The following is a 17458-nucleotide window of genomic DNA, read 5'->3' as shown; positions in this document are numbered from 1 at the left end:
TCTCAATTCGGCGATTAAGTACCTCGTGAGTATTTACGATCCTTGAAGCTCGGTTTAACGTTTAATTAACTTCGTAATTTGGTTAATCACGCGGTGCTTTGTTTTGGGGTTAATTAAAACTCAAATTAATGGGAAAGTAAAATCGTCGTTCGTTAATCAACAAGTGAGGTTCCCGTTTCACGTCTCGTCTTTGTAACTCGTCGTGTGGTTTACGAATTCGCACTGTCACTTCATTATCGTGTGTAATGACAGACGTTTTAATTATGGCTTTCACTTGGATTTCAAAAGTTTACGAAAGTTTAATTATACTTACATAAAATACCCGATAATTAGCAAGTGATTGAGAGATTTATGGATGTAAAATCTTACATGGATTAAATGATTTTAAAAACACACAAATTTTCGAGGATGATATTATTATCATAAGGAATCAATTACGTTTGGGATCTTAACGAGAACACCCGATTATCGTAAAAACAATTGAATAATATTATACCTACGTAGTTTTCAGCAAGTCGACGCGACGTTAAATTGTTGACAGTATAGGTATACGTAGGTATGTGGCTTACTGAAAATTTAATGGCAGCCATAATTCTTAGAGAAAAGATGTTATTGGCATAGAAGCTTATTACATCTCATAGAGGGAAACATCCCAGGAATCTCATAAGACGTACCTACACTTGCTGGTCCGGGGCCCCGTGTCGAACACGGCTATTACCGTAACGCGCCTCGGCCGGCGCTCACGCAAAAAGAGCCATTCCCAGCCACCAAGTTCAGGAGCATTACCATTAATGAAGGTTTAAAGTTAAACCCTAACGGTAGACATCGCGATCCTTACCATGTAGTAGCCGGATTCGATCCCCATCGGCTTTCCCACGTCTAACGAGACTACCTCCATTACGTGCAACATTTTACATACATTCCCTCCACTTATTATCAATGTATTAAGTAAATCGTTCTCTCAGACTTCGCTCAATTTTATTTCCATTAATAGCTTTTCGACATTTTCGGTCCGGCCTGACAACGCGGGCTTAATACTTTATTTATTGTAATTCCTCGCGCCGACTTAGTAGATGTTGTTTAATGCGCTTTTACGATGTTTTCGTGAAGAAAGCGGCTGGGGGTAATTATTTAGCAGTGTTCTGCGGTTTCGTGGGGCGAGCGGCGGACGACTTAATGAGGGCTCGCGTAATAACCCTCGATTATTAATATGGACGTAGTCTACCGCGCGGCTCTCGTTACCGCGCAAGCGCATCTCTTTGCCCCTGCGCATGTTTGCTCTGGACAGTCTGGACTGGACTAAACATTTTGTCTCGACTGTGAGCACACCCGAAGTATAACTTGCGCTCGAGATTCGTGACAAGTATATGTCACTTGGAGCACTCTTATGATGATCCTCCTTATACAATGACGAAGCTTTTGTGAATTACCGCTATCGACTTCGCGTCGACGACGCCTTGTTTCTATTGCACAATCATAACGTATATGTAACACTGTGACATGACGTCGTATGATACTCGTTAGCCCGTTATAAAGCTTCGGCATGAAACATTTAATGACCATGAATGTCGCAGTTTCCAGCCAGTAAATTCTTATTGGAAAGTGATCCGTGCCTCACGAATTCCCATTTCGCCGTCTACCGGTAATGAGAATGCTGATTGACTCAGCATGTTGTTTGCTAATTTATAATATATACAATATACTCGTATACAGCTGAAGCAATTGCACTGACATCAGCTACTTCTTCTCAGTTTCACTTCCATTGACGCTTTATCAGCTTAAATGATAATTGATTGACTTTCTCCTTAAACAAATCCCGCAGATTAGCTGGTGATCATGCGGTTTGCTGCTCATTGGCTATTGACAAAATCGTCCAAAGTATATAATGTCCATAGCATTGTGGGAGCCTCATTAATGAATTGAAAAGCGCGCATCTTCATTATGACGGACTTTGTAACTATTGTAACACTAGTTTGATGCGGGATCCTCGATTGTGTGCGTGCGCTGATAACTGTGTGTGTGTGGTGAACGACATATACGAACACGGGAACAGCATTTGTATTGGTGCACACAAGCATCATTATTTCCGTCGTAGTTTTCTCACGCTCACACACACATCGGCGTAAGTAATTTGCACTGAAATGTAACTACGTATTATGTTTATTTGTGTGTGAGTTTATCGGATATTAGTTCTGGTGCAGGCATCGGGGTATTTATTGGTAGAAATTGACAACTCCAGTGATTGTCATAGTGGGAAACTGAGCACGTGTCCCCTCATTAAACATTGACTCCGCCACCACCAGCACTTGCAAATCTCAAATTATAGTTTCAACTATTCAAGCCTTATGATTTCGCATTTATTCCATAATTTAAAAATAATACTCCATTTGAATAGAAAATATCAGCTTGTAGTAATGTCAATGTATTGACAAAGAGAGGTTAAACTATGAGCATTTTCATATGGAAATTCCAACTAGAAATTCTTATAAGACTTGTTATCAACTAGTTGGCTGCAAGTCTGGCGAAAATGACCCTTACTGCTAATAGCAAGTAGGGCGTTCACCTCAGTCTAATTACCAGCTCTTTGCATAATATCCAAGGCGTACACATTAGCACTGCAAAATGATCTACAAATTGCCATTGCTGAGACAGACTATAATAATTACATAATTATTTTGTATTCCTTTTTTGAGATTTTTTTCCTGTTGATGATTAGTACCTACCTACCATGTTTATTATTAAATTAATTACATGTGATGATGTTAAATCTTTCAATTCCATGGGTATTTACATTTTAACCTCATACCCAATAGTAGGTATCTAAAATACGATTCAACTTACTAGGTTAGTTAACCAAATCTAATCTTACACCAAAAACCCAAGAAAACTCCACGAAATAGATAAAATCACACAAGGAAACTCATTCACACAACTACTCGTAACTGTCGCCTGGGCCAATATTTGTTCAGAATATCGCCTGATATAATTTATCACGCATCAACTTAATTTCAAGGACCACACTCGATAGAGCAAACATGGATAGGTGCGGGCATTTGGGAACTTACAAGATTTTTTTTAAGGACGTACTCAACTACTCATCGATTAACTACATAATTGGATTGTTTTTTTTTGGATGTTAATTCCTAAGCGATTAATTAAAACCTTTGACGCTCGTAATTTAACACACAACTAGGTGTTCCCTTTTTCCCTTCCTGAGGAATTTCTTTTGCGCTACAAAAGAAGCAGGTATTCAGGGTTCTCAAGGGTTCCTCCGATGTTGCTTAGTTAAATAAGTCCATGGACGAGTTGGACGACGGTGACAGCTTTTCATCAAGCCGATCGTGTGCTCGTTTGCTATCACAAAATAAATACATATTACACAGATATTTATATGTATTAATCACTTCGTGGAATCTTACAAACATACAATTTATAAATAGACATTATAGTTCGTTAAATCAAAATCTTGTAAAATAATTCAGTAGAGTAAATCTTTCTTAAATAACACGTTGCATCTTATTTGGTAGTTAGAAACTAGAAAGCAAAAATTACATGTTCTTTTGAACGTAATGGATCTTACAATCACTATTTTAATTATTTAATTTACGGATTTAAATATGTACGAGTATCTCTTAGGTAGAATCTTGTAAGACAAATTTGTCTTAATATGTCAAATAATTTTCTGGTTAGATAGAGCAATTTGAGTTTAAATAGGTCAAATAAATTTATGATCGTCCGCACTTTACTAATTCAAGTCTAGCTGACTCCTTATCAGACATATCCGGTGTAAGGTATACCCGATTTCATATTAACATTATAATAAACATATATTATAACGTTATCAGTCACATCCTGCCAGTTATTTATTCATTAGTAATATGATTAGTACATGGCGTAATCCGCGAATTAGTCAGGCCATTCAATGGAATTTGAATTACCTATGTTCATTAATGCATGCAGATTTTCAAGGAAAATAAATGCTTATAATATAATAAGCCAGTAAGTAAGTAGATAGTAAGATAATGCTTATAGGTAAGTATGCCTACGTAAACCTTTAAGATTTTTTTCTTTTCGTTGATATTTACTCACGCATCCTTATACAAAAAGTAGACATTTACTGATATTGTTTCAAGAAATATTTACGTAGTGTAATGTCATTATAAATAATAATTATACGATATACTCGTATACAGTGACATGTGATTCACCTATTTATAGGTATCCATATATTTTCTGAAATGTTAGTAGGTGTCAGTATATACCTAATATAAAGCTTCAATAGCTGCTCTCAGGCTGTCCTCTGTATTAAAAAGTATTTAAAATAAAACTCATAAATCAACTTGGGACGGTTTGAGTAGGGTGAGTTGTTCATCAGTTAACCACCCCTTTTTTCGAGCGGTCATATCTCACAAAGTTTCGATTGAAATAAATAATTGCGAACATTAATCGATAGACTATTTAATTGGCTACAAATTTGCATTCAAGAAATTTAAATTTTCCTTACAGGTTTCACATTATTGTGCGTTTAGAAAAAAATGGAATTTGGCTAATAGTGTCCACCCTATAGGACAGTATTAACCAGGGGGGGGGGGTGTTCTTAGAGTTAACCAAATTTTAATGTTTTTAAGTATTAAAAAATAATAAGCCCCACAAATTTAAGAACGCAGTTTTCATTAATTACAAAGATATATAATACAAAAAAATAAAAGAAAATATTTTTACTTATATATTATCCTCAAAAATTAACATTTCGGAACATGGTGATTAACCGTAAAAATTACATGGTTCTAACTTCTAACATATGATAAGTCGAATTACTATGTAATTATCATGGTAGTAAGGTAGTAGTAACATCTGTTTTTTGTTTTAACTAGTTTCCATAATTATTCTTATGTATAAGTTTGGCTATGATTGAAGTTTTTTTTTTTATCACAAGTAACATTTATATTACGTTTTAATATGACTAGCCATGGCTAAATGTTCGACATCAGATTTTGGTTAAATGATCGACACCCCCCTCCCGACGCGGTTCTGTTCATCTGTTTTTTAAACTATGTATCAGTTTAAGATACATAATACCTACGTCGAAAAAGACTAGAAGAACTAAGCAGTAAAAATATTAAGATTCTTCTAAAACTTAACAAAAAGGCATGAAGCGAAAAAATTCTTACATTTATTTCCCAAAAAGTTTTACGAAATATTGAAACTATTGTCTCACTCATCCGTAAATGGAGCGAGCGAACTGGGGAGTACGGCAGGCAAGTGTTTTTTTTTCTTTATTGCAATCATGGTACAGTATAGATGTAAATTATGATATACAATGTCTCACATGGACTCTGTAAGGGCACAGCATATCAATAGCTTACTCATAACATATTATATTGTATTGTATGTAGCAAATTATTAATTTTTCTAAAAAAATAATATATCAGGTCATAAAACAATTCTTCTAATTACACATGAGATCATTAATAAATGTATTAAAATAAATAAATTATTGTACAATATTCATATTATAAAATTATTTTTAAAAAAGTCCTTTAAATCGAAGTAGCATTTATTTATTAGAAAGTATTTCAACATTTTATTAAATTGTTTCTTATTTGCTTGAGCTTTAATGTCGTTTTTAAGGTGGTTATATATTTTAACTACCATGACGTTTGGACTTGTACTATGGAGTTCGTTTAGAAGTTGACGGCAAAGCTAAATCATGTTTAAACCTTGTTTCGAAGCGTCGGAGCAACGTCGCGTTCGCCAGATATTCGCTTGGCTATTTGTGTACTAGTGGCTAACTGATGAACACCCGACCCTAATCAGACTGATGATCCTCTGGAATTTTAAAACATACTTTGGTAGGTTTGTATAGTGTGAAGTTACATCTCAATCATTATTCGACTGTTTCGTGATATTGATTATCTCGAAGCTGTCAACTAAGTAAATACATATTATTCCAGTCCTAGTTGCTCGGGTATTTGTAGGACACATATCTCTGATAACACCGAGATAACGAAGATGAAGTGTTAATCTTGTATTTTTAACGAATTTTTACTTTATTGATCAGTCGGAGTAATCGGTAGACACGACTGATTCATCACCATAAGTTCTTATGTAATGGTAATAAGGATTGTTATTCAGTGAACTTTCTTAAAGTGTTTATAAAAAGTATTTTCTCAGGTTCACATGTTTGTTGGTTTGTTAATTGTAGAAGTGTCGGTATTGACAGCACTGACAGGCTGTCAGGCCGATAAATTGATCGTAGTTGTTTGCGCAAATGTCGGTTAGATAAGCAACGATTACCATGTATTTTAATTTGGGTAAGCTTAGTATATATATATATATATATACGAACATTCTATGGGAAAGTCTTATCTTTAAATAAATATTTTTTTGAGCGAGTGACAGTCTAAGTATTTGATCGAATACTTATAGCTGACTGTAGCTACAATGTAACAGTTGACATAAAAAAACAAATGTAGTGCGCAGTGTATCTTTGGAAACAAAAACAAGTGACATAAGCGAGCGACCCCTCCTTTTTCCGGTCGGGTCTATTCTATACAAAAATCCATTGAGCGGTCACCTTCGGCTAACTAGGTGAAACTGGCCCGTGAGAAATGTCGGACACATTCAATGTGCACTGATGTTTTAAATGGCCGATTGACTTTGACTCATTGATCGGTAACACGGTTATCAATTGAATAAAAAATTAATCAGAGTTAAATTAAATAGTCTAGAAAACAAGCCTGCTATCTATTATAATTAATAATACTATAGATAATGGATTTAGATATAGTAATATAATTTACCTACTACTACACTAGTACTAACAAATTATATAGTTACAATTGTTTCAGTTTTGTATAGGTAATGGGAATTACATTTAATAGCCTGATTAAGTCAGGCTAGTAGCTACTTCCCAAGGCACCTCATACCTAGAGATATACCTACTAGTGACTCAGAGCTGACTGTCACGATGTTCTTTATTAACATATTTGTGTTGCTTGTTACAGGAGAGCATGTGATGCCGGCCCTTGACGCCCGGCGCCATGCCCACGCCGCTGCAGCCCGGCGGCCCCGCTAGCGGCCCGCCTCCGGAGCGCAAGCGGCGCCGCAAGCGCGACGACCCGCAAAGTTCCGCCGCGCTAGAGCCGGACGACGACGGCGACATGAGCCCTGAGGAGGAACCGCGCAACGCGCCCGCGGCACCGGCGGCGCCCGCGCCGGCGCCGTCATCCGCGCCCGCGCCCACCTCACCCCCCGCTGCCCCAGACGCCGTTGATCTCACCTCACGAAGAGACTCCCCACCGCTCTCTTCCGATGTCGAGCGCTTCGACGGCAAAATCGTCTACAACCCCGATGGATCCGCCTACATCATTGAAGATCCCGAGCTATCGGAGGGTGAGACGAGCCTATCCGAGCTCCCCAAAATAGAACCTGGGTGCATCGTCGACAGCCGTGACAGCAACGTCGTGGAGAGGCAGCTCGAGTTCCCTCAGATAGCGAGCGCGTTCTACGTGTCGAGGAACCCATCTCTGTACGGTGCACTTTATGGCAGGCTCGCAGCGGAACGAGCCCGGGCGAGACCCGACGCGCCTGTCATGCACAGCTATCGTGTGTTCAGTTTTCGGGGAGGAAAGGACGCCCCGAGACCCCTATCCCCGTCTGTGGAATGTCCTGTCAGCGTGCCAGTGAAACCAATCCTTATGTGTTTTATATGTAAATTGAGTTTTGGATACGCCAAATCTTTTGTAGCGCATGCCCAGTCGGACCATAGTTTATCATTACTTGACTCGGAAAGAGACGCCTTATCAAAAGAAAATGCTTCCGCCATCATTCAGTGTGTCGGGAAAGATAAAGAAGCTTTAGTCTCATTTTTAGAGCCAGTAGGTGCAACGGCGCCACCGCGAGCGTCGGCTTCAGGAAGCCCCGCGAATGTATCAGAATTATCGAGTCCATCAATGGACAGACGACCTGAAATGGTGACACCTATTGATAGAGACAGTGACTCAATGTTACCCAACGGAACGTGTGATGAAAGGAGGCCGAGCCCACCGGCATGGAGACCGCCTCGGTCAATAGCAGAAGCTTTGATTCCACAGCATTCCCTGATCTCCGTTGCACACCCACATACGATAAACGCGTCAGTGCAGCCACGCGCAAGTCCAAATTCTTCCCCGCCATTCCAAGCAACACCTCCGGCATTTCTATCTGGCACGACGATAGGAGTATGTCCAGACCACCTCGGAGGACGACCGTCTGGAGCAGACTGCCCGAAATGTGAATTAATTTTAAATTCTGGCAGACTGGGAGGACCCCTTGCTGGCATGCACAGTAGAAACTCCTGTAAAACACTGAAGTGCCCTAAATGCAACTGGCATTACAAATATCAAGAAACGCTTGAAATCCATATGAAGGAAAAGCACCCAGAAGCTGAAACGAGTTGTATTTATTGTATAGCCGGTCAGCCACATCCTCGGCTTGCACGAGGCGAAACATACACCTGTGGATACAAACCCTACAGATGCGAAGTGTGCAACTACTCCACAACAACGAAAGGCAATTTAAGTATACACATGCAGTCTGATAAGCATTTAAATAACATGCAAGAGCTACAAAACGGAGGAAATCCTGGAGAAGGCACTTTACCTCCTGCTCCTCAGCACACGCCACCAGGCCCACATAAGCCACCTCTACCACATCACTCTCCTCTAGGTCAGAAACCAAAGCCTACATTCCGATGCGATGTTTGCAATTACGAGACAAATGTTGCCCGAAATCTCAGAATACATATGACATCTGAAAAGCATACACACAACATGCTTGTACTACAGCAAAACGTCAAACATATGCAGACTTTGTCAGCCTTACATCACAGACAACAAAGCCAACAACAGCTGGAGAGCTTGCTCCACTTCCATGGCGCTGGTGATGCCCCTCCACCAAATCCTGAGGCTGCTTTAGCTGACATGGCGTACAACCAAGCTTTGATGATCCAACTCATGACGGGTGGCCCTGGACCTTCGCCACCTGAACTAGGTGCTCATCTAGATGTCGGCCTAAACCCTGACGCGATGGAGCCTCCACCGGAGCCAGCCGATCCTGAGCCGGAGAGAACCTTCCACTGTTGTATCTGCAACTGCTTCTCAACAGACTCCCTCGAAGCGTTGGGCCACCATCTCGCGCAGGACCGCACAAAGATCAGAGAGCAGGAAATCCTAGCACTGGTGGCCGGTCATTACGTATGCAAACTCTGCACATACAAGACAAACCTCAAAGCAAATTTCCAGCTACATTGCAAAACTGATAAGCATTTACAGAGGTTGCAGCATGTGAATCACGTAAAAGAAGGAGGTCCGAGAAACGAATGGAAGTTGAAGTTTTGCGGTGGTGTAGGAACCGGGAGTGCTGGAGTCGGTGGTGTTCAGATTAGGTGTTGTGCGTGTGATTATTATACGAACTCTGCGCATAAGTTGCAGCTGCACGCAGCTGGGGCCCGGCACGAGGCTGCCGCGCTGTTGTTGAGACATCTTCGAGAGTGTGTGTCGCGAATTCCCCGTGAACGCCCGCGCGTGTACCGTTGCGCGCTTTGCGGTTTTGGCGCACCGCACCGTCTGCCGCTCCTACAGCACGTGCGCTCCGTCAAGCATCTTCAGATGGAGCAAATACATCAACTGCAAAGGCGCTCTGAAGGCAAAGACCCCACGCCTGATGTTGCCGAGCTCTTCCAAGTCATCCCTCAGCCAGCGGAGCTCTCCAGCCCATACGATCAACAAGACAATGGTAAACATCAATACAATATGTTATATTGGCACGGTAATATCAGACTAAGACGTTAACAAAAACTCCTATTTACAATGTCATTGTAATACATAAAACCGTAAAGTATTGATTGAGTTTTAAAAATTTAGAAATTGATTATTTAAGCGTCCACCTTGTTTGCTTCTACTGAAATTTAAAGTACTTACCTGTAGGTAGCTAATTTAATAAAACAATACCTCTTTTTTTAAACCTTCTTTTCATGTTCAGCGAAGTGACAAGAAGGAAACAAGTAGTTTGTTTGATAATTATCAGGGCGTTGATAGCCTATTGTTATATTTTTGCGTTCGACTTCCTTTAAGCCATCTGTCTAATTTGTCAAATTCTTTCGTTTATAAACCTCATAATTAGCAATTTCTAACCTACTTATCATAAGAATTCTAATTTAATCAAAAAGTTAAACCAAAATATGTGGAACATAATCAAAAACAACATATAAAAATTAAAAAAAAAGCCGGCCAAGGGCCAGTCGGACTCGCGCAATACGGGTTCCGTACCATCACGCAAAAAACGGCATAAAAATCACGTTTGTAGTATGGGAGCCCCACTTAAATATTTATTTTATTCTCTTTTTAGTATTTTTTTTATAGCGGCAACAGAAATACATCATCTGTGAAAATTTCAACTGTCTAGCTATCACGGTTCATGAGATACAGCCTGGTGATAGACGGACGGACAGACAGACAGACAGACAGACAGACAGACAGACAGCGGAGTCTTAGTAATAGGGTCCCGTTTTTACCCTTTGGGTACGGAACCCTAAAAATGCCTAAGTAGTTATACTTAATGTAAAATTCGATATAAGTCAAACAGTTTTAAGTCTTTTTGCCTGGACAGAAAGACTAAAAGGACTATTTTGCTCAAAACATTTTTAGGCAATAGGTATTATCCTTCAAAAATATCCGCTCAGCATCTGTTACGCGTTATATAATTCAACAGGTTAACGGTGATGATAGTGGATTACATCAAATCGGCGGCGCGTGCGCCCCTCATTTTTTCCAAGTCGTTTTTCGACCTTACGCCAGATGTCGCTACTCGCAACAAACTTCTTTCAAAACAACTATGGCAAAATAAATTCATGATTATTTATTACTTTGCCTAAGCATATTTCAAAACATTTTATTCTATAAAGCGTAAAAATCCCATTAAAATTAATTCAACCAGAACCATTACCGGCGTTCGTATCGATAAAGTAATACTTGTGTTAGTAAGACTTATGAATGTGATTTCGAAACGTCACTATCGCCTTCCAATTTAAACCGATTCGTTCCTTAATCAATTTTGTTTTGCGTTTTTACTTGTGCTTCGGTGGATCTTTAACAGACACATGATGTGTTTTGTGTTTTCGGTAACTAGTCAACAAGTTAACATTAGACATTAGGCAATGTTTACCTCGCCGCGTGACCGTCACTTAGGCAGGCAATCTCCATTCCGAGCAGCATTTAGCGGAGAATTCGTAATCACAATAATGAGATAATTACACACGGACTAAATTTAATTTAAAGCGCGCAACATTAGAACAGGTTTCTTTAATAACGTACGCCTTACACGGTGTCGCCACCAGGCGGAGGCTGTCATTGGCCGGAGGCGGCTCCGCCCCGCGCGCGAGGGAGACGGAAAGAAGATTTGAATTGAGAACGCGAATTTTCCATAAGTACCACACGCGGGACAATGACTCGCATTACGTATGTGGCCATCGCGCATTAAGGATGATTGCCCCTTGTGATGAGGAGCTACATCATCCTACAATGTCGCCGGCCGCATCGCCCATCGCATGTTTATGGCCGCGGTGAAATACGATAAACTTCGAGAGAAACGTGGAGGCGAAAGAAATCCGGCTTACACCATTGTGTCTCATGTTTATGCTTATTACTTATTTTCACCTTATAGAGGACCGTTTTAAACGATCACTTGTAGGAAAATTTCAAGTCCGCAATGGAATTCCGTTAATTTCAAACGTAATTGCTAAAGTAACTAAGAGCTTGTACGAGAATCATAATATTACTCATATCATAATTGGATATGACGCGTTTTTTGTCCCTTGGTTTCTTTATTCATTAATGTTTCTCATCATCAATTACAATTAAAACCAGATTATAACCGGTCTGAAATTACCCCTTCGTATTGAGTCAAAGAACCAGTTGGATCTCTGTTTAATAACTTTTTTGCTAAGCGAACTTGTAGTATAAGGATTTTTTGTTAATCTTGGAATTCGCATAAAATGATCCCTAAATAAATTTTAAGATTTTGCCAGATTTTGCTTTTCAAATCTTGTGCATGTGTGCAATCAATTTTCTAAAAGCGGAACACAAAACGCAACACCTCAGTCTCGGCAGCAAAAAATCTTTCAGGCTCCATTGTGTTACTGACGCCACGTTGTAAAAATCCTGACCTAAATCTTGCAAAACAAAACTTACATCGCACTGCACAATACCTACTTTACGACGCTATAACGATGTGGTGTTTCCTTAGAAAAGACCCTTTGTCCATTGACAAAAAGCGTTGGAGATGGCATTTATGCAGACAAGGTCCCTTTACCTGGGCATTGTTCTTTGCTCCCGCCAGACGGTGGGTCGGCGATTCTCCATCATAAATAATTACATTCACTGGTCACTTCGCCATGGATTTAGGGTCAGTTGCGCTATTATTACTCGGATTTACTTACTTATCCCTCTCCCCTTCATTAGATGTAACGGTTTTAACTGATTAAAACTATGGAACGGGTTCCGAACAGGGGACACGACTGGTTTCGGATCTGCTTGACTGTGAGATATTTTTCGAGTTTTAATTAAGGGAAATATTAGCCCCTTACAGCTTTATTTTTTGCACTGGCTGTAACTTTGATTAATCCAAAAAACGGCTGCAAATTGTTACCTAAAATGTACATATAAGATTTTGAGAAATAAAATTTCATGACCCATTTTTCAAATGCACGTTGAATTCTTTTGTTTGACGGTTATCCTCGGATTTATTTGTGTCATTTTTTTCTGTATCTTACTTAAATGAGTACAATAGCGGGGTAGACTGTCAGTTGCTCATCTAATAAAGCGTGATTGTAACGTTACTTAACGAACCTGCGCCCCTGCCGGCCGTTTCTTTCACCTTCCTTATTTGAGCGTAAACAATGCGGCCAGCTTCTTTCACACGCCGCGGACTTATCCCTGGTCAAATAATAATTGCACTCTCACATATCTTCACACTACCTGTCCCCCTCGCACCCACCGTCATATCCGTCAATGCATTTGATCCAATGCGAAACGAAATATTCGAAACCTTTTGTAATAATGAACAATGATTGTTTGCCCGTCCTGTATCTTCTTTGTGTGCGAAATTACAATATACTTGTTACCTTAGCATTAATGCATCTGTGCGTGTGTACGTACGGGGTGGATAGAGCGATACCTTTGTCTTGCCGGGACATCGCAAACAAAACGAACCTACTAATAATATAAAGGAGAAGATTCTTATTTTTAACTTCGATTCAGAAAAGTAACAAACGTTCACGCCGAACAATAGTGAGCTTCATTTATAGAAATAATCTTTTTTGTAGATAAATCTCGTGTATAGGTAGACGTGCGGCTTACAGATCTGTATCCATTCGCAGTACGGATTCCGTAGCGGGAGGTTCGATGATCTATTTTTAACTTTTACTGATCTTGTAACCTACTTAGGTACTTAGGGCCACTTGCACCATTCACTAACCAGTACAATTTGACACTGGGTTTACGGTTTAACCACAATTCAGTGAAATGGTGCAAGTGGCGCTTAGTGTTTATTTTTAGAACATACAAGTAAAACATAACTCACGTATTTTATTTTGTTCGCAGATAACAAAGAACCGGTCGATCAGAAGCCTGAATTGACGCAAGAACAGAAAATGATGCGATTTTTGGAGCAACATCAACAGCAAGCGCAGCAACAGTTACAACAGCAAATGCAACAGCAACAACAACAACCGTCACAACCAGGGTCCGGCGAGAGGGACGAAGAACGAGAAACTCCAGGCCCACACGCTTGTCCTTACTGCAATTTCAGTTGTGGAAGCGAAAGCCGACTACATGCTCATGTGACCGCATCGCACGGAGACAACGTCAGACACTTCATTTGCCCGCTTTGCCAAGACGCATTTAAGGAAAGGTCAGCTCTTGAACGACACGTGATGCAAATCCATTCCGTCAACTCTGAGGGCCTGCAGAGATTACTACTACTTGTCGACCAAAGCCATTGGCTAAACGGAGGTGCCCAAGCGCAAGGAGATGGACGCCAAGGCGATGAGGAGCGAGAGATCTCATCACCACGCTCTGAAGGAAGTGCGGACGGAGAAACAGAACGATGCTCAACTTGCAATCGCACTTTTCGTAATGTGGACGAATTATGTCAACATCAAAACGAATCTGGTCATTTCGAACTGAAACAAACACCTCAAGGCCCAGGTTACGTTTGTTGGAAGAAGGGCTGTAATCGGTATTTCGACACCGCTCATGCGCTACAAAATCATTTCAGAGAAGCGCATGCCCGCAACTCCATCGCTAACATGTCTGTATCTGAAAAACATGTATACAAATACCGCTGCAATCAATGTAGCTTGGCTTTCAAGACTGTCGAAAAACTTCAACTTCACTCACAATACCACGTTATTCGTGATGCTACTAAATGTGTACTCTGTGGACGAAGCTTTAGATCCGTTCTTGCTCTACAAAAACACGTAGAAACTTCACACCCAGAACTCTCTGAAGAAGAGCTCGCTGCTTTCAAACGTAGTCTGGCCTCCAACCCTTTGCTACAGGCGAGCCAAGGAACAGCTTTAGATGCTGCTACAGCAGAGCTATTACGCAAAGAAGCTCTAAGAACGCCTGAAGATGAGATGGCTGAACTGGAAGACAGAGATTCAAGTGCAACCGTAGCAGATGAATCGGGCCACAACGATGCCGAAAACTCAGATGATTCCATCATTTACAAAGACCAACAGTTCCTAGAAGACTACCTAAATTCACAAGCTATGGCAGAAGATTCTTACAATGATCCAAATAGAAAATACAAATGCCACAGATGCAAAGTTGCTTTCACTCGTCAGTCTTATTTGACAGCGCATAATAAAACACTCCTACATCGAAAGGGTGAGAAACTCACATATCCAATGGAGAAATATCTTGACCCTAATAGACCATTCAAATGTGATGTATGCAAAGAGTCGTTCACACAAAAGAACATTTTACTTGTTCATTATAACAGCGTGAGTCATTTGCACAAATTGAAACGAGCCATGCAAGAACAACAAAATAACAACAACCCTCCCGTTTCACCGGGAGCTGGCTCGGCGCCCTCCAATTTAACCCTAACACCTAAAAGCACATCAAGTGAGGAAGATGAACGCAAACGCTACAAATGTAACATTTGCAAAGTAGCCTATACTCAAGGCAGCACTCTCGATATTCATATGAGATCCGTGCTACATCAAACGCGAGCTGGCAAGTTACAAGAACTCGCGGCCGCCGGACACGTGGACTTATCGCGCCCTTTGGTAGAGCAGCCGGACAGAAACGACCCCGCTAAAATTTTACAAGACGTGTTGTCGCCGAAAAATACATCCCCTTCGTCAACGAGCAGTGGGGGCCCGCGCTCATCGCCCCCCGCGCGGCCAGGTAGTCCGCGCTCCCCTCGCGCAGGTAGCGCCTCGTGCGATCGCTGCCACGCGTCATTTCCTACCGGGGAGTTACTCGACGCACATCGCGCAACTTCATGCCCGTTTGGCGATGCGCGGGCACATTCGCCGCTAGCTGACGTAGACGCAGCTGCTCTAGACGAGATGGTCGCCAAGGGCAACCCGCCCAAAAGAAACTCGCAAATGTACAAACAACTACTTGAGACATTTGGCTTCGACCTCGTCATGCAATACAATGAAAATCAGCGGCGAAAAATGCAAGAAGAACGTGAGATGGCGCGTGCGCCCAGTCCGCCACCGCCGCCTCCCGAGGAGAAGCCTCCGGATGGTGAAACCAAATCGACGTGTCAACATTGTAACAAGGAGTTCTCTAGTGTATTCGTGTTAAAAACTCATTGTGAAGAAGTGCATAAAGATAAAGTTCCTCTTGAGTTCCTGGAACAGTTCGCTGAACATTTCAAGTCGGAGTATGAGAGGAAATCTGGTGCGCCTAACTCGCCGCGTGCTGGCTCGCCTGCGCCTCATGAGGAGAGGTCGCCCTCGCCCCGCGGCGATAGTGCCGGCAACTTCTCTAATGAGAACGGAAACGGTACTGGCGAGGCTCAGGCCGGAGCCTTGCTGGCGGCTCAAGTGCAGGAGATGCAAGCCGCGCTGAACATGCTGCAGCTGCAGCAACAGCTCGGTCAGCTGCACCCGATGGTAGCCCAGATGATATCGCTGGGCCTGCCGCTGGGTCTGAACGTGGGTGCCCTGGCCGCCATGAACCTGCAGCCGCCGCTGGTGCCGCTGATGCTGCCCCCGCCGCCCTTCGACGCGATGCCTTTCGCTCACGACGCTCAGATGAAACAACAACAAATGTTGCAGCAACAACAACAGGTCAGTTGTAATACATTTTAAGTAATAAATAATAACTAAACGCCTCACGTCAACTTACTACTCAGTATGAAAGTTAATTAGTAGTACTTGCACAATCAATTAGGTACTTAAAGGTACTTAAGTATGTTTAATTAAGGAATATTTGTACAAATGTAAAATCATATCAATTTAATTAATTCTAATAAATCAACAATCACATAATAAATAATTGATTCAATTAATTATGCAAGTACATACATATGTTGTTTTAAGAAAGAAATGCTTTCGTTTATTTAAGATATTAAATTATGTACGTATAATAAATACTAACAAAATATTAAATACACAACATCTAGGCGTAATAGGTACCTACTTAAGTACCTAAATGCTCTCGTCATCCCCTAATGTGTCGTTTTCAAGCAAAAGGTACCACATTGTCGCTTGCCATAAGGACGCAATTTTCATCCGTATGGTAAGCGACAATGTGGTACCTTTTGATTGAAAACGTCACCTATGGTCACGACTATTGACAATGACTTAAGTTTAAAGATGACATGTACTGAGGCAGTAACGAGTACTCAGACGTCTACAATATAGACTCTAATAGTAATACTTAAATAACTTAAGATTATTTCAGTTCAGATAGGTACCTAAATAATCAATACCCGATTGCAGAACTTATTTTAAAACTATACTCGCGCGTAAATTTAGTTTCGCAATAGAATTCTAGGTAACCTTACACTCTTTGTAAGATCACAATAATAACATAACAATACGAAAGTTTTACGATATTTTCTCTAATTTAGAAACTTATTTGTTAGCCATCTATCTACAGACCACGCAAAATCGTTTTTAACAGAGCACTCAGCGTTATCTAAGTTTTATTTACATAAGTAACATTAAATAGGTACCTTGTTTGTTTAACGATCACGAGGCACCGGTCTGATTATTCCTGTAAGCTTTACTGTTTGAACTCCGTACGGCAAGGATATCGACGACTTTTGTAAGATAACGATTCGAACGTTAGCTATCTGTTTGCATAAAGGCGACAGACGATCTTTTGTTAACTAGCTAGGGTCGAATCTTATTATTAACAACGGGTCTTGTTATTCTAACTTACCTGCGAAC

The 17458-nt window shown here is 40.9% G+C and overlaps 1 protein-coding gene across 3 annotated transcripts in view; it reads left to right on the top strand.

Annotated features, from left to right (window-relative positions):
* The window catches only part of LOC134745440 (zinc finger homeobox protein 4), a 149660-nt gene that overhangs the window by 30823 nt on the left and 101379 nt on the right, over positions 1-17458 (top strand). For all 3 annotated transcript variants that reach the window (XM_063679475.1, XM_063679474.1, XM_063679476.1), the window contains exons 2-3: positions 7008-9777; positions 13641-16351. In XM_063679475.1, coding sequence (XP_063535545.1) covers positions 7044-9777; positions 13641-16351 — 5445 coding nt within the window. In that variant the 5' untranslated portion in view covers positions 7008-7043. The remainder of the gene's footprint in view (positions 1-7007; positions 9778-13640; positions 16352-17458) is intronic.

The sequence above is a fragment of the Cydia strobilella genome, chromosome 11 (genome assembly GCF_947568885.1).
Source record: "Cydia strobilella chromosome 11, ilCydStro3.1, whole genome shotgun sequence".
NCBI lineage: Eukaryota > Metazoa > Arthropoda > Insecta > Lepidoptera > Tortricidae > Cydia > Cydia strobilella.
This window is presented reverse-complemented; position numbering and strand designations above follow the sequence as displayed.